We start from the raw sequence: 24800 nt of genomic DNA, 5'->3' as shown, positions 1-24800 counted from the left end.
CATCTTCTTTATCCACTTGTCAGTTGATGGACATTTAGAGACTCTTAAATACTGAGAACAGGGGTGCCTGGGTGGCCCAGTCGGTTAAGCATCCGACTTCGGCTCAGGTCATGATATCGCGGTTTGCGGGTTCGAGCCCCGCATCAGGCTCTGCACTAACAGCTCAGAGCCTGGAGCCTGTTTCGGATTCTGTGTCTCCTCCTCTCTCTGCCCCTCCCCTGCTCATGCTCTGTCTCTCTCTGTCTCTCAATAATAAATAAACGTTTAAAAAAATTAAAAAAAAAATACTAAGAACAAAGTTCTTAGAACAAAATACTAAGAAACAATACTAAGAACAAAGGGTTCATCCGAGTTGTAGCATGTGTCAGAACTTTCTATGGCCTAATAATATTCCACCGTGCGTATATACCACACTTTATTTGTCCATTTATTTATTACTGTATTATCACTTATTCACTTTATTAACCTGTTCATGGACACTTGGGTTTCACCAACGTGGCAGATGAGAATGAGGCCTAGGGTTCCTCTCCTGCTACAAATCCCTGGGTTAATCCTGGATAAAATACACTCATTTCCCTGTCAAATTATGTTTCATACTCATTAAGTTGATTGCTTTAAGTTGGAGGAAAAAAAAATAATTCTTTCTTTTTATTACATAACCAAGTTTGAGTGAATGGAATGTAAACTCTTGGTATCAGAAAAACAGAGATGGGGGGGGGGGCGCCTGGGTGGCGCAGTCGGTTAAGCGTCCGACTTCAGCCAGGTCACGATCTCGCGGTCTGTGAGTTCGAGCCCTGCGTCAGGCTCTGGGCTGATGGCTCAGAGCCTGGAGCCTGTTTCTGATTCTGTGTCTCCCTCTCTCTCTGCCCCTCCCCCGTTCATGCTCTGTCTCTCTCTGTCCCAAAAATAAATAAACGTTGAAAAAAAAATTAAAAAAAAAAAAAAAGAAAAAAGAAAAACAGAGATGGGGCATCTGGGTGGCTCAGTCAGTTAAGTACCTGACTCTTGATTTTGGCTCAGGTCATGATCTCATGGTTTGTGGGTTTGAGCCCTATATTGGGCTCTGTGCCGGCCGTGTGCAACCGGCTTGGGATTTTGTCTCCCTCGCTCTCTGCCCCTTCCCTGTTCACTCTTTCCCTCTCTCTCAAAATAAACATTTAAAAAAAAATTTTTTTAAAGTATAGAGAGAAAAGAACTCAAGCGGTAAGAAGTAGTTGATACAAGAGTTTGGGCTGGATCCCAGCATGAGGCACTGAGGGCTACAGCTAACACCCATGATCTGTGAGATGTGGTGCTCGGAGCATCAGCCAGAAGTGCTGAGAAAGTGTCCTCTCTCCTAAGCTTCACTGGCAGGGAAAGAAGAACGACAGGTCTGGGCCATATGTGGGGGTGAGGTGGACAGGGTCTGCACCCAATACCTGCATGGCACAAGAATTGAATCCTGAGAAATTAATACAAAATCAGGCCCGTGACCAGTGAAAGCCCAGAGGTGCTGGTGGAAGGAAACCTCATACTCTTCTGTATTACCACCGAGGGCTCACAGAACTCCCCCAGAAACCCAAGAAAATGAGTTTGCACACAAAGTACCGCAAACCTTTGGGAGACTTGAGTGTGAAGCAGAGCTGCGGCACCCAGAACCTCCATAACTGAGGACGTTGGAATTCTGGTAATTCTCTGGAAATGAAGGCCTTTTATACGTGCGTATGGCTCAACTTTTGTATAACTAACTCTAGCACTTTCATATAAAAGTAAGATTTTAGTACTGATATTTTGAGCACAAATTTTGTCTCCCTTCGCTTGGATTAAAATACAATTATTCTAATTTCTTGATAATACTTGGTTTTTCTCAATCTCATGACCTGTTTTTCTTCTCCCTTCACAATTTTATTTAATTTATGATCTCTTTTTTAGAAAGGGCTGAGGTAAGTAGGGCCAGAGGTATGGAGCTAACACAAAAAGAAGTTATTCTGTTTATTCTGAGCTGCCCCTGAGCTGCCTGTAGCTTATTCTCTTCCATTGAAAGTTCATCCACTTTAAGGATGGTTCTTCAAAAACAAAGCAAAACAGGGGTGCTGTTTTGGGTGGCTCAGTTGGATAAGCGTCCGACTTTGGCTCAGGTCATGATATCTTGGTCTCTGGGTTCAAGCCCCACGTCAGGCTCTGTGCTGACATCTCGGAGCCTGGAGCCTGCTTCAGATTCTGTGTCTCCCTCTCTTTCTGCCCCTTCCCTGCTCATGCTCTGTCTCTCTCTGTCTCAAAAATAAATAAAAACATTAAAAAAATAAACAAATGTTAAAAAAATTTTTTAAACAAAGCAAAACAAAACAAACAAATAAAACCTTCACTCACCACCTCCTTAGTCCCGGGTGACTCTCAGGACAAAACTTACCTCTCTGTGCAAATGAACATGAGTTCCCAGCTCTGTCAGTGGATTTCTGATGTTGTGTCCTTATGGAGACACTGCATAATTTAGAATCTGTGGTTCCTCATGAGTGTGTGACTACTGGATTGGGGGCACACCAAAGCCCTCCACAGCCAGGAGGGGAAGGGAAAGTGGAAGTCACACGGGAAGGGACCTGGTAGGACCCATGTGGCACCGATGTCCCTGTGGTCAAGGGCACCATGGAGGAGGGTGGTGTGGCCAGCCCACCACCAGGCCTCTGAAACTGTTTGCTTACAAACCAGCCCTCCAACAAACGCATTTCCATCTCTCTGCACCCCTTCTCGAGAGGCACAGGAAGAATCTCTGTGGGCATTTCCTCTTCTATACGAAGCTGTCCTGAGTAGCATTCTTGAAATGGAGTAAGGTGGGCAGCACGCTTAGACTTTTTTTTAGGATGGCACAATCTACAGAGACAGGGAGGTCCATTTCATCTATCAAAGCCTTGGTCCCGTGATGCAACAGTGCAGGGGGAGATGGCCAAGGCTGGGCTTTACCGGTCTGCTGCACTCCCAGGGAGAGCCAGGTGTTATTCTGGGGAGATTGGAGCCCCTTCTCTGCAACTACATTAACCAACTTTCCATTTCCAGGTCCCATGTCTTCCCTGATCCCCTTGTATCCATCATGGCACCTTCCACTCATTCTATCCTCCCTCCCCCTCCCCCTTACTTTGTTTTCCTCATAGTGAGTATCATCATTCACCATGTAAACATGATCTGAGCCCCCCTAGAATAAATTCTCCAACAGCCCCGGGAATTTGGGCTCGCTCATCTCTGTATCCCAGCACCAGCACCGTGCTATTTGTGCAGTAAATGAGCAAGAATACTCCTGAAAGTGTGCCATTACCTCCCACCAGATCTCATGTCAGGAACCACTGTGGACCGTGATGGGGGAGCCATCTCCAGAGACTAGATCAATCCTTTTAATGATTGCCCAGCCTCTCTTGGCAACACATTCCCTGGTATACTTCCAACAATAGGAAAGCTGTGCCCTCCCGCTGCCCCATTTTCCCCAGACCTTGAGCAATTCTCTTCATCTCTGTTCACACCAGCACGTTAGTAACCTGACCCAGGTACTGTTCTGCTTCCCAGGAATTGGCTGGCCACACATTGCCTCCAAGAAAAAGGACTGTGGCCTGCCTAGATGGAGCAGTGGTCCAATGGGAGCTGTCTAGTAGCTTGAAGCTCTGCAGAGAGACCTATAAGTCACATTCCTTCAGATCTGGTGGACTCTCCCTGGCCCAGAATCTCCTGGAACATTACAGGAGTCCATTCTCAATCTACTTTTTAGCTTTGGGGGGCAAGTTTTAACAATACATGCCTATAAGGGATCCAGGTTTTGGACTATTCTCCATAAAGTTTTTGAACTTTTATCTGCTGGCTGGAAAAAACAAAACAAACAAACAAACAAAAACAAAAAAAACAAACCATTGATAGAAACAAGAGTGACAGGTGAGTCAATCTTCCCACCTTGCTCACGGAAGTTGCTATTCCAGCTGGCTCTGATTGGTGTCTGGCAAACTGGATGTGAGATCTGTGTTGGTATACTTGTTTTTCTTCATCTTTTAAAATTTATAGTGTTTTTTAAATAATTAACGGACTTTATATTTTAGAGCAGTTGTAGGTTTACAGAAACATTGAGTGGAAAGTGGAATTAGTTCCCATATATCTGCAGCCCCTCACCCCACTGTTTCCCATATTATTACCATCTGGCACTAATGTAGCATGTTTGTTACAATTGACAAGCCAACATTAATACATTATTATTAACTAAGGGCCATAGTTGACATTAAGGTTCACTCTTGGTGTTGTCATTGTATGGGTTGGACAAATGCATAATGACCTGTAGCTGCTGCTATAGTATCATACAGAATAGTTTCACTGCCCTAAAAATCTGCTGTACACTGCCTTATTCATCCCTCCCCCAAACCCTCAAAACCACTGATCTTACTGTCTCTGTAGTTTTGCCACTTCCATAATGTCATATAGTTGGAATCATACAGTATGTAGCCTTTTCAGATTGGCTTATTTCACTCAGCATTTAAGTTTCCTTCATGCCCTTTTGTGGCTTTCAAATTACTGGATAATATTGCATTGTACAGATACACCACAGTTTCACATTCAGCTACTGAAGGACATCTTGATTGCTTTAAAGTTTTGGCTTTAAATTTATTTTTCTACTTATATAACTGAAACATACATATATTCATCTGAAGAAAAAATTAAAGCAACGCAGATAAACATTAATTTCTTTGTTACCACTCCACCTCCTCCAAGTTTAACATGTTGCCATGTGCATCTTTCTAGATGTTTCTTCTGCATTTATAGACACTTATGCACACAGACTACATTATCTATGCTGTGTAACAAAATTACTTCCAATTTAGTATCATAAAACAACAATAAACATTTATTGTTTTACAGATTTCATGCTAGGAGCTTGGGAATGGCTTAGTTGGGTTGTTCTCAGTTTCTCAGGAGGCTGCACTGAAGGTATGAGCCAAGGCTACAGTCATCTGAAGGCTTAGATCCACTTCCAAGGAGGCTTGCCCAGAAGACCAGCAAATTGATGTTGATTGTTCCACGGGGCTGCCTGAATGTTCTCACCACTTGGTGGCTGGCTTCCCTAAAGCAAGTGATTCAGGAGAGCAAGGGGAATCCTCAGTGTGTTTTATAACCTAGCAGGGAAGTCATGCATAGTCACTTCCACAATCTGCTGGGTACCACAGTTAAGGATGGGGAGGTGGGGTGGGATTAAATACCACGAGGCAAGAATCACTCAGGACTATTTTGGAGGCTGACGATCATATCGTGCAATTCATGGATTTGTTTTGTAACTCTTGTGGAAAACTTTATATTTGGCGAAAGGAAAAATTACAAATTGTAATCAATTAAGCTTTACCCATATAAAGTAAGCAGTATTAGAACAAATCCAATGCCAGTTTGGGGCAATTTGTGTTGAGGAATTTTAACCATCATAATAATGGAATAATAAAAGTATGAATGCCTAGTATGAAGATATAAAATTTGTGTGCACATTAGTTAATGCTTGGCTATGGGAATATGGTAGTAATAAATTGACTTCCATATATTTAAAATCCTCTTACAAGAACACCCTACATTGATCCAGTGTTGGATATGCTCTAAGTTTAATTTTTTCCCTTAAAAATAAAATCTGTTCCTCCCACTCTGATTTATTGTAGGCTTGGGCTCATACATTTAATCTTTGCTTATTTACAAAAATGTTTGTCTCCCAATGGTGTTGTCTATTTGCCCACTCATTTTGTGAGGTCCCAGTTGAGGCTCTAGTCTTGAATGGTAACAGCAAATGGCTTGGGGAAGGAGGGGAGAAAAGGCCAACACCCTGAAAGGTTCCTGTAGCAGCAGGCAGGGCGAGAAATTTCCAGGACAGGAGCCACAACTTGGTGACAAAAGGGTCAAACAGCTCCCAGCCAGCACCTCCCACATCCTCACCCCACACAGGGGCCAGAGCTGCTGTTTACTGTCCTGACTTTCACAGAGCAGTAACTATCGATCACAACCGAGTGCAAATTAAGAGTAGTACAACAGTGTGCTCATCTGGAAGAAAACCCACGTCAAAACACCTATTGGTGTCTCCCGATGGCAGAGGTACAAATGTTGTATGACCTCTGGCTTGGTTTTTCCACGCTGCAGCCCTGACCAGTCATCTACCTGGGATCCATTGCCGGTCTACACTGCAGGTCTGGAGAGTTTAAACCCTATGTGCATTATTTAATCCCATGGGAAAGCAGAACTTGGGACAGAAAGTGAGGGAGAATAGGCTAGGGAATAGTAAGTGACTCAACAAATACATAATATGAGTACCTATGTGTAAAGCTTTATATTTTCCAAAGCACCTATCATGATCAGATATGCTGTAAATTTTGTATATTGTCTCCACTCCCAGCCAGATGGTAGAATTTGTGACTGTTTTGTTGACTGTTTTGTCCCCAGACCTAGAAGAGTGTCTGGCACATAATCACATGCAATAAATGTGTGCTGAATTAATGAATGCACTGTGCTAATGATATAGGTCATGTTAGAAAATAATTGCTGAAAGCAATTCATATGGATTTTCTTCTTCTTTCCTTCTTTTTTTTTTAGATACTTGTTTATTTTTGAGAGAGAGACAGACAGAACATGAGCAGGGGAGGGGCAGAAAGAGAGGGAGACACGAATCTGAAGGAGGGTCCAGGCTCTGAGCTGTCAGCACAGAGCCACACCACCCAATGGGGGGCTCAAACTCCAGAACCACGGGATCATGACCTGAGTCGAAGTCAGAAGATTAACTGTCCAAGCCACCCAGGTTCCCTGGACTTCTTCTTTCTTTTTAAGTAGGCTTCATGCCCAGTGTGGAGCCCAACACTGGGCTTGAACTCAACACCCTTGAGATCAAGACCTGAGCTGAGATCAAGAGTCGGATGCTTAACTGACTGAGCCACCCAGGCGCCCTTGGATTCTCTTAAGTTAGGCACTAACATTATTCCATTTTACAGCTGAGGAAACAGCTCACGGAGATTACATAATTTGCTGACATGGTCTCCCAGGTCCTTATTCAGACCAAACCTCCTATTCCACACTCCAGGAAAATCACAAAGACCAATGAGACACAATCCCTGTTCTCCAAGCAGAGATGCACTCATTGAAGAAAAGATTTGGAAACAAGTCAGACCCAACTGGGATATAAATGTTAAGAAGCACGCCAGAGAAGCAGGCAATAAACTCTGGGTCTGAGGGAGGGGAAAGGGTCAGATTGAAAAAGATAAACACTAAGATACTAACAGGGTTATTGCTGGATGACATTATGTATATTTATACTTTCTGTTTCCTACTTTACCTATACTTTCTAAGTTTTCCCTAGTGAGTAAGTATTGCTTTTGTATTAAGGGAAAAAATACATTTATCTTAGGAAATGTTCCTTTAAAAATTAAAAAACACATGGGGGGCCTGGGTGGCGCAGTCGGTTAAGCGTCCGACTTCAGCCAGGTCACGATCTCGCGGTCCGTGAGTTCGAGCCCCGCGTCAGGCTCTGGGCGGATGGCTCAGAGCCTGGAGCCTGTTTCCGATTCTGTGTCTCCCTCTCTCTCTGACCCTCCCCCGTTCATGTTCTGTCTCTCTCTGTCCCAAAAATAAATAAACGTTGAAAAAAAAATTAAAAAAAAAAAAAAATTAAAAAACACATTTTCTAAGGCAAGTTTCCCCCTGTCACTTGCCTTCTCCTGTAGCATGCTCTATTAATGGTTTTTGGGATAACTTCTCAATGATACTCTGTGTATGCAGATATGTGACAATATATATATGGTTAAGGTTTAATTTAATATGGTTTTGAAGAAAATTTTAACATACATGTATTTATACATTATATACAAATATAAAAACATACTATGTAAGAATATATATTAAACATTTTTTTTCAAAACCATATTAAATTAAACCTTAACCCAAGGAGTCAAGAAGTACCACTAAGGAAGGAAATGTGTCTTGGGTTACTTTTCAACCACCTCCAATAAGCAGAGTCAGGACCCTGGTGAAGTAAAACAGGCACTGGTTTGGGGCACAAAATTTAAGGGGAGACCAAAAAAAAACCCTCAGCAATCAAGATAAATAATGTTTTAATTCAATATTTTAAGAATCAAAATTATGCAAGAAATTCCTGAAAAACAAAACATCAACATTTTAAATTAAAGAAAAAAACAGTTAAAAAAAAAAAGGTTGGAGGACAGATCCCAGTGATATGGGGCTGCAACTTACATAATTTCAGGGTGGTGGAGAGGGAAAACTTTGGAAACCCCCCATCAAGTGTCTTTGACACAGCAGCTGTAAAAAATGTGTTATAGGTTTGTGGCTACCAATGCAGGAAGCTAATAAATTCTATTCCACGTAATTACTATAAAAGAAAAACCCTCCTTTCCACATGAGCTTCTTCCTTCAAGACATCTCTCAACGTGGCATCTGGCTTTTTCAGAACATCAGTAAGAGAGAGAGCCAGAGAGTGTCAGCAGAAGACCTAACATGAAAGTGACATCCTGTCCCTATTCAGGAGGAAGAAGGCCCTAGGCTCTACCCACACTCAAGGAAAGGAGATTACACCAGACACTGGAGAGCATCAGAATATGACACCCCAAATATGCCACTTTGGCATGAGGATTATTTTGAACTGAAAAAAATTAAGAAACAGCAGACAAAGAAAAAAAGCTCTCTGCCCTCCCCCTATCTGGCCAGAAGCACAACATAAATTTCCATTTGTAAAGGTGTTTCCCTCTTCTTACCAGGAGATGACTCTAGATTCTTAACCGCTCAGACAGCACTGGAAGAATCTATGTAATAAACCTTATTAAAACAGCACTAATCTGCTATGTTTTCCCTATATATTTGTCTTCCCAGGTTAGCCACTTCTAAAAGGATTTATCCCTTTTCCCTTGTCTTGTCGCTTCTCTACAAGTTTATTGTTCTTTGTTATGATGATGTTTAAGCCCAAGTTCAAACCACTACCCCTCACCCTGAGTTCCTCATCACACGCACCCTTGTGAATGCGTGCTGCACATGTAAGTAAACTGTTTTCTTTTGTCCTGTCAATCTATCTTTTGTCAGCTTAATTTGCAGGAACTCAGGGGCGAACCCAGTAGTTTAGAAGAAAAGTTTTCTTCTCCTTATAGCCTGAACATCAGGAGGCAGGATCCCTGGGAGCTGTGTGGCTGCTGCTTGCCACAGCACCTGAAGGTGGTGCTGTGGATGCTGGCCCTGTACCTTCCCATCACACCACTGGCTGAGTGGACAGAGTGGGCCACAGTAACATCCTGGAAGCCATTCTGACACCAGACATCTAATAGTACCTTAAAGAGACATTGTGAACCGTCTAAACATACTCCATTAAACTGAAAGATGTGTCCCCAACTCATAAGTCCCTCATCTGGATCCCAAAATGCTACTGGATGCTCCAACACCACCTCACACAAGTGGTCTTAACTAATTGTGGTTAAAATGCATTACTCCTGAAATTATATGAAAGCATGACTGTGAATACATCAGAGGGGTCAAATAACACTTAAGCTTCAGTAGTTTCTCTGCAAATCTGCCTTGGGGCAAAAGTCACCATTATTGAGTGGGTTGATCCAAAACAAGGTCATAAAGGAAGTAAAATTTGGAAATTGCCTTAAAGACCAAGTCATTTCAAAAAGTGGAGATAGGGGTAGGATGTTCCAGGTAATGAGAAGAGCACAAGCACTTTTAAGGGAAGAAATTTTGGAAAAATTTTCTCTAGAGCAAATTATGGTTTTAAAATATGATGGGAATGATAGTGATGATGATGATGCTGGTGATGGTAATAATGATGGTCATGGTGATGGTGATGATAATGATGTTGAAGATGGTGACGGTAATAATGAGATGATGATAATGATGATAAGGGTGGTGGTGATGGTCATGGTGAAGGTGATGACAGTGATGATGATGGTGATGATGACAGTGATGATGTTGAAGATGGTAATAGTAATAATGATGGTGATAATGATGATACTGATGATAATGATGATAAGGGTGGTGGTGATGGTCATGGTGATGGTGATGACAGTGATGATGATGGTGATGATGGTGATGACAGTGATGATGATAGTGATGATGGTGAAGATGGTAATGGTAATAATGATGGTGATAATGATGATGATGATGATAATGATGATAAGGGTGGTGGTGATGGTCATGGTGATGGTGATGACAGTGATGATGATGGTAATGATGGTGAAGCTAGTGATAGTAATAATGATGGTGATAATGATGATGACGGTGATGATGATAGTGATGATGGTGAAGATGGTAATGGTAATGATGGTGATAATGATGATGATGATGGTGATGATGGTGATGATGGTGATATTGTTTTGCTGTGGAGTTCTTTGCTGAAACATCATGTTGGGGAATCCCAATATGTAAAATAGGTAAAAGAACAGTTTCTTAGCTAGATGTGGAGCAGAGGGCCTAGGGCTCTGCTGCCTCATCTTATATCAGCCCAGGGGACTCCTAGAAGATTTTTGCAGAAAACGACTTCTTAAGATGAATAGAGAGGAGAGGATGGAAAAGTGGTTGGAGGGGCATCTGGGTGGCTTAGTCACTTAAGTGTCCAACTTTGCCTCAGGTCATCATCTCCTGGTTCATGAGTTCTAGCCCTACATTGGACTCTGGGCTGACAGCTCAGAGCCTGGAGCCTGCTTCAGATTCTGTGTTTCCCTGTCTCTCTGCCCCTTCCCCACTTGCACTCTGTCTCTCTCTCTCAAAAACAATAAACATTTTAAAAAAAAAGTGGTTGGAGTCAGATTATTTCTGGGTAAGGAGTTTGGACCATAGTTGGGAGATGTAAATAGATGGTGTCAAAGCAGGGGTCAGGTAAGATTCCTTCACCAGGGCTGCACCAAAGGACTGGAGGAGGTCATGCTAGGTGAATAACAATAGTGATACGGAAAAAGAAAGGATGGCTCCACTATAACAAAAGGAAGAATGGGCAGAGGAATAAGACCAAGCAGCCAAATGTAGCCAGTGAGAGGGAAGAGTCAGGTGAATCCAATTCTTAAATGCTGAATGCTATGAATGCTTTTTTTAAATATTTTTAAGATTATGGCAAACATACGTTAACACAAAATTTATTGACAAGTGCTTTAAAGTTTTTAATGTTTAATACAATGAAAAGATACTTTCAAAAGACAAAGAATTCAAACAGTCCAAAAGGATCTACAATGAGAGTAAGTTTTCCTCACACCTCATAGCCCCAGTTCTTGAGCACCAGTCCCCAGAGGCAAACCCTGTGACAGAGTCTTCCCAGAAATATGCCACACATAAATAAACAGATATATGTTTTGTATTTATTGATTTTTTTCCACATAAAACTTCCGTCCTTTGTTTCTTTGTTGTGTGAATTTTTCCACTGAACAAACTAACCAGGTTTGTTCTTTTGGAGGAAATTGACAGGAAGGAGAAATTCAGAATAGTGAAGTTCAGAGTAACTTCTATGTGACTGGAGAGGAAGCAGATAGGGAGGAAGTAGCTAAGCTTTGAAGTCAGATCTGGAGCCACGTGCTGGTTCTGCCACAGCTGGTGGATATCCTTGGGCACATTCCTTGACCTCTTTGAGGCTCAATTTATTCATTCTTCCAAAATTATTATAATAATGCCTTCCTGGGGTGCCTGTCTGGCTCAGTCAGAAGAACATGCGACTCTTGATCTTGGGGTCATGAGTTCAAGCCCCATGATGAATGTGCAGATTACTTAAATAAATAAAAAAAATTTTTAAATGCCTTCCTGTTAGGAGACCCTGGGCTGCAACCAGGAGAAAGCTCAATTAAACTGGCTTAAATCAAAAGGCTGTCTTAAAAAAAAAAAAAAGTTTATTTATTCTGAGAGAGAGAGAGTGTGTGCATGCGAGCAGAGGAGGAGCAGGGGGAGGAGCAGGGGGAGGAGGAGAGAGAGAATCCTAAGCAGGCTCCTTGCTGTTAGTGCAGAGCCCCACATAGGGCTCGAACTCATGAACTGTGAGATCATGATCTGAGCCGAAACCAAGAATTGGGCACCCAACCAACTGAGCCACCCGGGTGCCCCAAAAGGTTGTATTTTTTTTTTTTTTTTTTTTTTTCACATGGTAAGAGGTCCAAAGACAGAGTGTCATGGTTCTCATTTGGAAACAAAAGGATGGATGTTTTTGGTTGTCTCATTCCTGGGGCTGCTAGAGGCATTTTGAGGGCAGGGCTCATGGATGTTAAAGATCTTAAACTGTTTGTTGGGGCGCCTGGGTGGCGCAGTCGGTTGGGCGTCCGACTTCAGCCAGGTCACGATCTCGCGGTCCGTGAGTTCGAGCCCCGCGTCGGGCTCTGGGCTGATGGCTCAGAGCCTGGAGCCTATTTCAGATTCTGTGTCTCCCTCTCTCTCTGCCCCTCCCCCGTTCATGCTCTGTCTCTCTCTGTCCCAAAAATAAATAAACGTTGGAAAAAAAAAAAAAAAAAAAAAAAAAAAAAAAAAAAAAAGATCTTAAACTGTTTGCTATAAATGGTCACAGCAAAGACTTGCCAGTTCAAAAAGCGAAAGAGACTTCCCATCGAGAAACATCAACTTAGCAGCTCAGTCACAAAATCACAAAATGGCTGTTCCATTTCCCATGCTCAGTAAGCACCTCACCTCAAGGTAGTTGCAACTGCTGTGAGTCCAGGGGATCAAACGAGAATGCATCATCTCTGGCTCTCTCTTGGGAAAAAGGAAATGCCCCTCAGATGCTTCCTCTCAGACTTCCCCCTCACATCTTACTGGCTGGGTCACTTGCTCATTCCTGAACCAGTCATGGGCAGGATGGGTGTTCCTCCGAGATCAGACAGATGCTATTCTGGAGGGGAGTACGGGAGAAGTGTGTGTAGGATACCTGCTAGAACAGAGGCAGAGGGGTGTGTGTGGGGCTGGCCAGCCACATGCCCACTACACTCGCTCATAGGCTGTCACAGACCCTATTAGGAGACCAAGTCTCTGTCATTTTATGAGACAGCAAGACATAGGGGTCCTTCCCTGCTCCCTTCAAAGAAAGATGTCAAATCCAGTAGTTTCCCTAACCTTTCAGTTCTGTCTCACACAGAGGAAAAGAAGCAGGGAGGCTCTGGACAAGAAGGTTGAGAGGACTAATGAAGGGCCTCCTCCCAGAAGCTGACAGAGACTCTGGGGAGCCAGGCAGAAGTAATAGATTGATATTAGTCCTGCACTCCCAGAGTTTCGCATGCTCATTAGAATTGTGTCACATATACCAAGAACTGAAGTGTTCACACATTTGTTTATGCTTCTTATCATGATTTGTATTTACAGTCATCCAAAGTCAAATGAGAAAAGTCACTAAATGTAAGTGAAATGACTTACACATTGCAGAAAATTGATATGAGGATAAAAAGTTAACATACTAAAACTTGAAGTGTTGATAGGAGGTTAACTTGATACTAGTGGGCTCTTTAACATGTAATGTTTAAATGACTCTGTTAATTTCAGAAAAAAAAATTGGTTGGGTATTAGGCCAATCAAGCTCTGGGAAACTTACAAATTACACTTAGAATATATTATGCAAATCATGTTAAAACCTGGATGATCAGAAACATGAGTAAAACTCATTGAAATAGAGAAGCCAAAGAAATTTAGAATAAAAATAGAGAACTCCATCCTTAAGGCTTTCTTATTAACTCCTCATTCCTCTGTTGTGGGAAGCAAGGCCCCTTCTGACTTGGTGACTTTTTTTTTTTTTTTTTTTTTTTAAGCCAAAAGCAACATGACTTACCTCCAGCAGGCTCCCAGAGAGGGCTGCAGCGGGGTTCAGACAGTAGGTTGTGTGAGTCCAAATCCTGGCCCAGCAAATTCTATCCTGGGTAACCAGAGCAATTCAGTGAATTGTTGTAGGCCTCCAGGTTGCCATACTTGTGGTAACATAACCATCCCATCAGGCTGTGTGAGGTTGTATGATGCTGTGAGCAGTATTTTAGCACACGATGATTCGCAAGCCCTGGCTATACTAGATATCAATCTGGCGCTCCCTTCTCTGGGTGGCTGACTGGCTTTGGTTAAGCAGATCATTTGAATCTCACTTGGCTTTATTTTTCCACTTTTGAAGCAAGTCAGTTGTACTCAGACCTCTTAGATTCTGCTAGAAGGCACACATAAGAAAGAAAAATGAACCAGGCAAGCAGGGTAATGCTTTTTTCAAGTTTATTGCAAGTTCATCCCATTGCCATATTTCAGTTGTGCTGAAAAATGCAGTCTAAGGCACTACAGAATTTGATCCTTTTAGATTAGAAGGCATTTTTCTAGGAAGTTTCCATGGTTGCATTTAAGCCCCTGAAAACTCACTGTGACTTTATCTTAATCAACTCAATCCCCTTCAAAAAGCTGAAGAAGAGTTAGGGGACACGTTTCTAAAATGTTTCTGCTCTTTTAAAATACTTTAAAAATTAAGTATTTTTGTAACACTTTAACATATTATATATGGTGTCTCTATCCTCTTAAATTCTGTGTTTGGGCCTAAGAATTAAACTGACAAAAGACAGATTTACAAGAGAGAAACATAAAAAGTTTATTTCTTGTTGGTAGTTTTATGTGTACGTGGAGGCTTTCATATTCAGTGTAAGAAATGAAGACCCAAAGAAACGGATAGGCCTGGGAGCTTATGTACCATTTTAACAATGATGGATAAGTCAGGGGACGTGGCAAGACGAAGGAAAAAAGGGTCTGGGCTAAAAGGGTAAAATGTGGGAAAGTGACCCAGAAGTACATGGGGAAACTAGTGGAAGCTAAGGTCTATTTTAGTAGGTTTGTTTGTCCAGATTCAAATTGGTGTCAACTCTGTCTTGATGATAAGAATGTTCTCCTTTTCCTGGTACAAGAAATCTATGCCGTGATTTTGGGTAGAAAGGAGAGCCCTTCCTGTATCTGCTGTTTCTCAATTGTCTTCACCTCAAAACAATCAATGTGTCTGCTGTAGTGTACATGTTTGTGTCCCCTCAAAGTTCCTATGTTGAAATCTAACCCCCAATGTGAAGGTTTTAGGAGATTGGGCTTTGGAGGGTAATTGGGTCATGAGGGTGGGGCCCTCATGGATGGGATTAGTGCTCTTATGCAAGAGACTCAAGAAAGACCCCTTGCCTCCTCCGCCATGTGAACCCCTTCCACCCACATTCCCCACATTTCCACCCACATGGGGCCCATACAACTATGGGCTGAAATGTTACCTGCAGGCCTATCTGTTCACTCCCACTCACCTTCCTCCCGGAGGCCTCCCTGGCTAGGTTGCATCCTTCTTAGCATCTGCTAGTGTGGCCAAGCCTGTATTTGCTTTTTGATTAATGTTGGTCTCCTCCAATATACTGAGAGCTCCCTGAGGCTGAGGTGTTCTAACACTTTCACTAAAAAGAAAAGAGAGTTGCTGGGCCTAGGGCCCTGCATAACCCTGAGACTGACGCCTCCTTGAGTCCTACTCCTTAGGCACCTCACCTCCTGAAGTCCCTTGTCCTGCAGTGGGCACATGGCCTTGATGAGGGCAGTAGCCCAAAGGGTCACCACAACCTCAAAATCTCTTTGAAATCCTATTTTAATCTTCCAAATAATTTTCAAATTTTGTGTTTAACTCCATAATATGTAAATATTTACCTAAATGTAAAAATAATGTCTTCTTCCCCAAATCTTGGAGTTGTTCAGGGAGACACACAGAGTATCACGTGCCTCTTGTAAGCTTCCAAGTTGACATGCAATCATGGAATTCTATATTGGGCACCCCAGGACCTACCACCCTAACAGGAGGATGGCAGAGACTCTTCCTCAGGAGCATCACACCCCCAGCCCTGGCTTCCTAGTGATGGGAGAACTCTTCCCTCTTCATTGCCCAGGGTTCAAATCCCACCACACCTAGCTGTGAGGCCTGGGCAATGAAAAATCCTTCTACACCTCTATGTCCCACTTGTAGAGTAGGGATGATGCTCTGAGAATAAGATCAGGCAAGGAGGATCAGTTCAAACCAACATTTGCTGATGGCTGGGTGCTCAGTCAATATTAGTGATTAATATGACCCTTACTCCCTACTCTCCATCTTATGCCTGCCGCCTCACCAAAATGCCTAAGGTGCTGGCCCCTTTAAATTCTGCCAGACCATAAGGTATTTTAGTTACCATGCCTCAGTTAAATGACCCGGGTAGGTTGGCTTTTCTTTTTTTTTTTTTTTTTTCTTTTCTTTTTTTCCCCTGAAATACTGTATCTATGTTTCTAGAATCCCTAGCTTTTTACACAAGTAACTCCACACGTCCACACAGGTTTATACGCAGGTCCCCAAAATGCGGTCCCTGGAGCCCAGCATCGGCATGACCTTGTTGGAAATACTTTCAGCGACACTGAATCAGAAACTCCAGGGTGGCGCAGGAATGTTTTCACAACCCCTCCAGGTGACGCCGACGCGCGCTGATGTTTGCGAGACACTGACTTTGATCAAGGTAAAGTTAGCCTTAAAAACAGACAAAACCAACAACAAAAACTCACTACCGAAGGTCTCCTCAGTGCCCAGGTTCCACGTTCCACCGGTGGAGCCGCAGGTCAGCCGCCTCGCAGCCCTAGCGCACGCCAAGGCCCCTCGGAGCCTCGGGGAGAGGCAGTGCGCGCGGCGACGGTCCCGCGGGGCCCCGGTCCTCGGGGCCCCGGAGCGCGGCGGGCGGGACAGGGGGAGGAGCGGGGACGTGCTCCCGGGCCCCGAGCTAATGGCCTCCCGGCAGCTCTCGGCGCAGAGCCGCGTCCCCGCCCCGGACTCGGCCCCAGTCCCCGGGCGCCGCCACTGCGGGAGCGCCGAGGCCAGCGCGCCGGTCCCGGGCCGGCGGGAGAGCTGGACTGGAGCCCGGGAGCCCCGAAGTTTGGGAAGGAAGGAAAAGAAAGCGAGGGAGGCGCTCGGCGCTCTCGGTCCGCTTGCCCGCAGGCAAGCTTCCCTAATTGCGCGCCTGCCCCCGGGGACTTCCCCGGCCGCCGCGACACCCGGGAGGAGACGGCTTTGCGACCCGCCAGAGGGCGGACCGGTCCAGACCTGGGGCAACTTGACGCGCCGGAGGAAGGCAGTTCGCGCCCGAGTCCACAAAAGCTGAGCGCCAGTTCACCCGAGGAGCTCCGGAGGCAGGACCGACGCGGGCCCCGCCGGGGTGGGCGGGAGGGAAAAGGGAGCCCCCAACTTCCAGAGAGCCGTCTCCACCTTCTGCCTCAGCCTTCGGGAAGCTCGCCCGCTAGCTCTGGCCCGCGCCGCCCAGGTTCCCGGTGTTCCCACGGCCTGCGCCTCCCCGCCCTGGGCCCTCCCCCGCCGCTGGCAGTTCAATCCCCAGAGCCGGCCCCACGCTGGCATCCTCCTCCCACTTCGCGCCGGGTCGCCGCCGCTAAAACCCGGGGCTACGCAGTGGGACTGTCTTCTCTTCTCCAGCCAGGGGCGGGCTCTGCGCGCCCTTGCAACGACCCAAGGTGTTAAGTCTCCAGGGAGAAGCGATACAGACAGTCCCGGGGCCAGACAGCGTCATGGAGCCCCAGGGGGCGCTAAGTTTGGAGAAACAGGGACCTGCGCTCTTTGGAGAGCCCCCGCCAGCCGAGGGGCTGCCCACTCCGGGGGGCGACGGCGGCGGCGCGTCGGAAGCCCCGAGCCCCGACGCTGACCCCTTGTCCTCGGAGGAAGAGGCCGCCTCCCAGGAGCCGGAGGAGCTGCTGGAGTGCCGCCGCCGTCTCCCGCGTTCCTTTTCCCTGCCCGCGGACCCGATCTTGCAGGCGGCCAAGCTGCTGCGCCAGCGCCAGCAGCTTGGCCTGGGGCTCGGCCCGGAGGGCGGCGAGCGGACCGAGGGCTTGCCGCACGGTCCCGGCAGCTGCTGCGCCAAGTGCAAGAAGAGAGTGCAGTTCGCGGACGCGCTGGGGCTAAGCCTGGCCAGCGTGAAGCACTTCAGCGAGGCGGAGGAGCCGCAGGTGCCGCCCGCCGTGCTCTCCCGCCTGCGCAGCTTCCCCATGCGCACCCAAGACCTGGAGCAGCTCCCCGGCCTGCTGGCCGCGGCGGCCGCGACCGCGGCCCTCTCTGCCCCGCCTCCCCGGCTTCGGCCTCTTTTCGAGCTTCCCGGGCCCAGCGCCGCCGCCGAGAGACTGCGGCGGCAGCGCGTGTGCTTGGAGCGCGTGCAGTGCTCGGCGCCCTCGGGAGCGGAGGTGACGGGCTCCGGCCGGGTGCTGGGCTGCCCCGGGCCGAGAACCGTGGCGGTGCGCTACACCTTCACCGAGTGGCGCTCCTTCCTAGACGTGCCGGCCGAGCTGCAGCCCGAGCCGCCGGCGGAGCCACCTGAGGCGCCGTCGGGGGGGCCCGGGGACGCCGAGGAGGAGCCAGGCGCCGAGCGCTTCCACTTCTCGCTGTGCCTGCCCCCCGGCCTGCAGCCCCAGGAGGGGGAAGACGCGGACGAAACGGGCGCCGCGGTCCACTTCGCCGTGTGCTACCGCTGTGCCCAGGGCGAGTACTGGGACAATAACTCGGGGGCCAACTACACGCTGCGCTATGTGCGCCCTTCCGACGCGCTCTGACCCCAAGGCCGGGCTCCAGGCCGGGCGCCGCCCCAGAGCAACCGGGTGACCTGCGGGGACGATTTGCTGAGCCCTGTACCTCGGGGAAGGAAAGGAGGGAGCCGTTCAACGGCAGACTTTCACCAGGAGAGATCCGGCGAGTGAGCCTTGTGAGCACCGAAACTCCTCGCCCGTTGTCTCCTCGCTTAGGCCTTCCTCCGCTGCTTCTGGGATTCTCGCTCTGCGTCAGAATGGGAAGAAATTCTCAAGACTCTGAGCCCTGGCTTTCTCCAAGAAAAAGTCTCCTGACCCTTGCGCCTAATTGTAAGACCTTGGGATTTGTTTAAAACTATAGACAAAGTGTTTTCGCCGTTGCTGCTTGTTGGAGATGCCTGAGTCTCAGGGAAAGGACAGGCATCCTGCCACATCATGCCAGGAGAATGCACTGGACCGTGGGCGTGAAGGGGAGCCTTCTCAGAGGGGCCTGTTTCTCTGAGAAAACCGGGTGGGGCCTGGGCTGGGCCGTCCTTTTCTCTTAACTGGGATCTGGGAGATGTTTGCACAGACTGGACATTACTTGGGCCTATGTGTACACATGTCCTTTAAAAAAGTAAAGGCAACTTGCACACTCTTTTACGCTGTACTTTATATTTCAGCTCCTGGGGAGTTTGGGAGGTCTTGACAGGTGATCTTCCTCAAATAGTTAACAGTATTTTCAAGTTTCTTTCCTCCAAACCTTGCTCTCTGATGTGGAAAGGCCCAGATTTCCTATTCTGGGCAAAAATGTTCTTTGAAATGTTTTGTAGGAGGGTTCTGTCCCCTGCCAAAATGAGGTGGTTGGTCAATTGATACATTAGAGTAATCCCGTAGACCTGTGTAAGCTGCAGTCACCAGCCCTCAACCCCCTTGTATAGGCGGACCACATAATAGCTGCTAGACTTCTCTGGGCCTTTAGCAGCCAGAGAAGCTGGACTTTCCAGCCAGTGGTTGGGTGATTGGAGGGTGTGTGTGTGTGTGTGTGTGCGTGTGTGTGTGTGTGTGTGTGTGTGGAATGGACAGGTGTCTTTCTGTCTTTAGTCAGAGCCACAATGGGTAGTGATGACCTGATAGGAGATGAAGCATGCCCAACAGGTACATGTTGTCAGAACCAGATGGGTGCTGTGCACACTGGCCTTTGTCACTCAGCTGCTGATGCTGTGGATGCCAAGATAAAGTGGCTATGTATGAGCAGGGCAGGTAAGTATCCTGGCTGAGGACCTGATTTTTAACCACACCTTGGTTACCCCTTGGTAATTTGTCTTTCTTTCGTTTTCATTATTTTCCAGCACATGGTGAGTACAGTCAATTCATTTTGTAATGGTAATCTTTAAGAAGGATGGTTTCTACCATTGCTGTATAGGAACCAGGGTAGGCATACCACAGCCCATGGGCCTAATTCAGCCTGAAGCCCGTTCTCGTAGGGCCTGAGAGCTGAGAATGCTTTTACATTTGTAAACAATTGGAAAAACTCAAAAGAAGAATACTGTTTTGTGACACATGAGCATTATATGAAATTTACATTCAGTTTCCATAAATGAGGTTTTACTGGAACACAGCCATGCACATTCATTTACATATAATCTGTGACTGCTTTCCTGCTAAGTAAAGTTGAGTAGATACAACAAAGGCTATATGGCAAAAGGTAAAATATTTACTAACTGGTCTTTTATCTGGCTCTAGAAAAGTAGTATTTTTTCACAGTAGATGCTGAGAGTTACACTTAATAAAGTAGCTAAACTTTCAGTAAGGTTTGCCACTTGAAATGAACCTCTTGTGGGTAGAGGTAAAACTGTTTACATTATTTTCAGTAATCTTGGTTACAATAAACACTAAGACACCAAATGTACAATTATTACTGTGCAAGGGGGGAGAATCTACTTGTCCTCTTTCATCTAAGAAATAATAATAAATCAGTACGACTGAAATATAACATCTATCTGAACTGACATCAAGCTACAGAAACTGCCAGATACTTCCATGCCTCAAAATGAGATGTCTTAAGCCATAGAAATATTTAGTTTAACCTCTGTTTTGGAGACATTCCTTTTGACTATAGCAGTGGTTGCCAAAGGTAATTGATCATGGGGAAAAGTTTCAAATAATTATTAGTGGAAAGCCATCCGAAGTTCATTATAATTTATGCTTGGAGTAAAGCAGACTAAAAAATAGTCATGTCTATGAAACAATGAATACTTAATTCACATACACTTATAAAAAGTTTTATAACCATAGAAATAAGCAGTTTTAACAATTGCATTTTTACAATTTTTTACAATTTTAACAATTGCATCATTTTTCTGTTACTAAATACAAAAATTATCAAGCTTTTTCATGCAACGCCCCATACTGAGTTCTGTATGCCACTTCTTTTTAAAAATGCATTATTACATAAGAACACTTAGATAAATATATTTTATATTTTTCTTTTGTGTTTATGAGTACATTTTAGTTGAAACATATTGCTAGTGTATATGGCCTATAGCACAGTTTGAAATGCCAATTCATATGATAATTATGCATTATTTTTGGGTTGTTTGGGATTATTTAAAATTAAACAAGGATGAAATTAGAAGCCCAATAACATGATCAAAATAGAGATCCCCTTGTCTGGTATTCTTCAAAAGGGTAACCCTTCAAATATGGAATAAAGTAAGAAATGGATTTTAAAGAGGTATGAAGAGCAAATTTTTTATTTAAAAAAATTATTGACTTTCAAAAGTATATTTTGGAATTCAAGCAATGAATCTTAAAAGTACTTATTTCATAATATAATGAAAGTTAAACCTGGCTTTCAGGTGAGGAAATCTAGCTTTGCTGTCTCACAAATCCTGGAGAATAGTTTTTCTAAGGTTCAGAATTTTATAAAAGATTTGGAACAGCCCAGTCTTTCTGCACATGGTTATGGCCCTTCATACATTAAGTATTAAGCAATCTTCTAAATGTCAATTTTATAAAGTGCCAACTTTTAATTATAGACTGATAACAAACATTTTGTAAAGAAACATAAGGAAGTTAAATAGGTTTTGTTTTTGAAGAGGTAGTTTCAAAAGAAGGGGCGATACTGGCCAGACCAAGGAAGTGTTTGAGAGTATATTTCCAGAGTGGAATGAAAACTCACATGTTCATCCCCCAAAGCAAAATTCCAACAATTCACTTGTGGGTTTTTTTTCAGGAATATTTACCTTGAGTAAGGGAGTGAGGGGGGAGGCTGTCATTCTAGTTGAAATGCTGAAATGTAATAGCTGAAGTATCTATTAGCTCTAATGATCAAAACTCAGTTCTGCTCAGCTCACTTAATGATGCTGAATTTTACCAGAGAGATTCCAGCATCTTCTTTATGGGCAAGTGGGTCCATGGATCACTGGTTCAGGAAATGTTGAATGAAGTGTGTGTCCTTATCTGAGGTCTCAGAAGCAGTGGCTGGAAAATGTAGCAGTCTGTATGGAACAGAGTTTCCCCTTACAATCCCCAGGTTTATGAAGCAGGGTGATCAGGACGTTCCAAGACTTCCCTCAGGGAGACAAGGATCCTGCTTCAGTGAAGTACTGGATTAGGATCCGGGAAACCCAGCAAGCTCTGGGGGACGCTGACATGCCTCTCTTCATAGGCAGCAGGGCCACAGCTCCAGCAGCCTTCCTATAGCACGTGGGGGTGGAGCAGTTGTCATCCACCAACCTTAGCTGCAGGGCCAGGGGAACTTTGTCCAGTTGGGTGCTCAGTGGGCTTTCCACCTGACCATGCCCTCACCTGCTGTGCCTTTCCTCCCTGACCCCGGCTGAGGGCTTCCCTGGTGATGCTGTGGTTCGTGAGTCTGCTCACTCGCAGCAAAGCTGAGCCTTCTGCTCATTTCATTTTTGGAGTTGTAGTGTTGGACTATACATTGTTTCGCGAGTTCCCCATCTTGCTGCTATCTAGCACAGCAGGTGCGCATATTTGAGTATGCCAAGTTTTTTCATTTCCTGACTCAGTCGTGTTTCTTAAGAGCGTGTGGCTTGGAGCCACTTGGAGTATTGTGATTTGTGTCGCATGTGCTTTGTCAGGACTGCAAAGAACAGCCTTCGAGAGGAAATGGGATGCTTTCCTTTTTTGTGGCATCATGGAACTGAATCAAATGTGTATTTTTGATTTAGGCAGTGGAGCACAGGTTTGTGGGTTAAAGACAGCACTATGACGTGTGGCAACTTAATAAGCAAATCCTGACAAACAGGGAGCTGTTTGCAGTCCAGCCTTTGCGCAGCCAATTCCCACAATGCCGGGGCAGGGATGGTCTTCCAGAGATCGGGGATGTGCTCGTGGTAGCCACACAAGGGCAAAGGGCTTGGACCAGGGTGGATCCTGACAGCCTGGGCTCAGCCTGGTGAACCCTGCTTTCCTTCTCCAGAGCAGTCCTGGCCCATCCTGCAGATCAGCAGGTGAGTGCCCGAGGAGGGGCTGACCCAGCTCTCTCTTCCCGACTCCGTAATAGACACATTCCACTAGGTGACCTGCTGTGTTTTCATGTTCCTCTCTGGACTCCCTGTAGCGGATCAGGGAGACTACTGGAAAGCAACCCTAAATGGTCCTTTAATCCTCCAATGGCTGGTTGTTGTTGTGTTAAATATTTTAACTTTAGACTCATTAGGATTTAAACTTTTTTGAATCTTTTGGGTAGGCTTTGTATTTGCGTTTTGTGGAGTCTAGTTCTTTGACCTTGGCCGCCTCTGAGGGGACAAATATTGGCAAGGAGAGAACAGAGTCACATTTCAGCTGAATATCAATTGTTGAGTTGGCGAAGATCAAGGGTTTACGTTTAAGATGCGCTGGTGAGATTTGCCAATGAGTCTAATAGAAGAGTAAAAAAATAGACTTGAGTTCAGAGCCAGTTCAACCGGGAAATGTACGTATCTATAAACATCTCTGGCAAAGCAAAGATATTTTAGACTAACTTACATTTAGACCAGTCTAATTTCTCCATGATTGTATTTACTCATCATCCCGTTCTTATAGTTGGCAGTGTTCAGGTCCTTTGAAACTTGTTTCCTGAGGTCATTTCCCAAGGAGAGTCAACAGCATCCTAATGCATCCTGAAATGGGAAATTCTGTCTGAAAATCTGAATTGAATGAAGATGGAAAACAGGTAGATTTTTGTGAACTAAGCCTGAAATATTTAATCTACAAGTTGAAAAATTCATGAGCACATCGTGCAGATGGCTTTTCTGCAAATAGCTATGCACGTGTTATGTTGAGGAAGCATCCACTCCAGCAGATGAGAAATTGATGGTCACGGGAAATGAATAGCCTTTAGTGGGGACACCTCGCAGTGCTCTCTAGAGGACGTATTGCTACAGCTCCTCCCTCGAAGTCTTCGGGTAAAACACCCTTGCTTTTAGGACGCTGTTCTGGGGTAGTGAAAGAGGTTACAATTTCTTGGAGAGGATAAGGGTTTTTTTTTTTTTTTTCTAATTTTACATTATTTAAAAAGAAAGGTGAGTTTGTGTTCAGAACTCCTTTAAATAGTCCATTTGCATACTCCTGTCTGGTTAAGGGGCCTCTGGTTAAGGAGCAATTGTGTTTTTATGTCCAAATTTCAGGCATGTTGCTTGTGATGTTATGTTTTGCAGTCAGAAAACCCCAAAGCCATTGTGTAACCCATTTCACAAATAAGTGCAGACACCAAGATTAGTGAGGTCTATTGTTTTAGGATCATAAATCTATACATTGAATTGAGTTTTGAAGGTCCCTGCGATATCTATAAAATGGATAATTGTGGAAATAAATGGGAAACAAGTGTTTAACAATGAAATACATAACATGTTCTTTTGCAAATAAAAGAAAGTAACTTAGTAACCCCTTCATTCCCCATTTCCCCAAATCTGAACTAGAGGTCGCTTCTGTCTTTAGATCCTGCATTATTTTGGACTTTGCTATTCACCATAAAGTCATTAAAAATGAGTGCTCTGAAAGGTTAGTTGTTCTGGCGGAGGAAACAACACCTTCAAATGGGTTGTAAAGGAAGCACCGGGTGGCTCATCCGGTTGAGCGTCCAGCTTCAGCTCAGGTCAAGATCTGGTGGTTAGTGAGTTCAGGCCCTGCATCAGGCTCGCAGCTGTCAGCATGGAGTCTTCTGTCCCCCTCTCACTGCCCCTCCCCCACTTGCAAGCGCACGGTATCTCGAAAATAAATAAACATTAAAAAAATGGGTTGTAAAGGCATTGAGTTCTGAAGCTAAGGGGTAAGGGCTGCCCCTGTGCTACCTACCTATCACTGTGTAAAGC

At 45.0% G+C, this 24800-nt stretch overlaps 1 protein-coding gene across 1 annotated transcript; it reads left to right on the top strand.

Annotated features, from left to right (window-relative positions):
* The first annotated feature begins 17444 nt into the window (after positions 1-17444).
* On the top strand, positions 17445-19138 carry PPP1R3G (protein phosphatase 1 regulatory subunit 3G). Its single transcript, XM_045497542.1, has one exon. The coding sequence runs from the start codon at positions 17497-17499 to the stop codon at positions 18526-18528; it is 1032 nt and encodes a 343-aa protein (XP_045353498.1). The 5' UTR covers positions 17445-17496; the 3' UTR covers positions 18529-19138.
* The last annotated feature ends 5662 nt before the right edge of the window (positions 19139-24800 follow it).

The sequence above is a fragment of the Leopardus geoffroyi genome, chromosome B2, assembly GCF_018350155.1.
Source record: "Leopardus geoffroyi isolate Oge1 chromosome B2, O.geoffroyi_Oge1_pat1.0, whole genome shotgun sequence".
In the NCBI taxonomy this organism is placed as follows: Eukaryota; Metazoa; Chordata; class Mammalia; order Carnivora; family Felidae; genus Leopardus; species Leopardus geoffroyi.
This window is presented reverse-complemented; position numbering and strand designations above follow the sequence as displayed.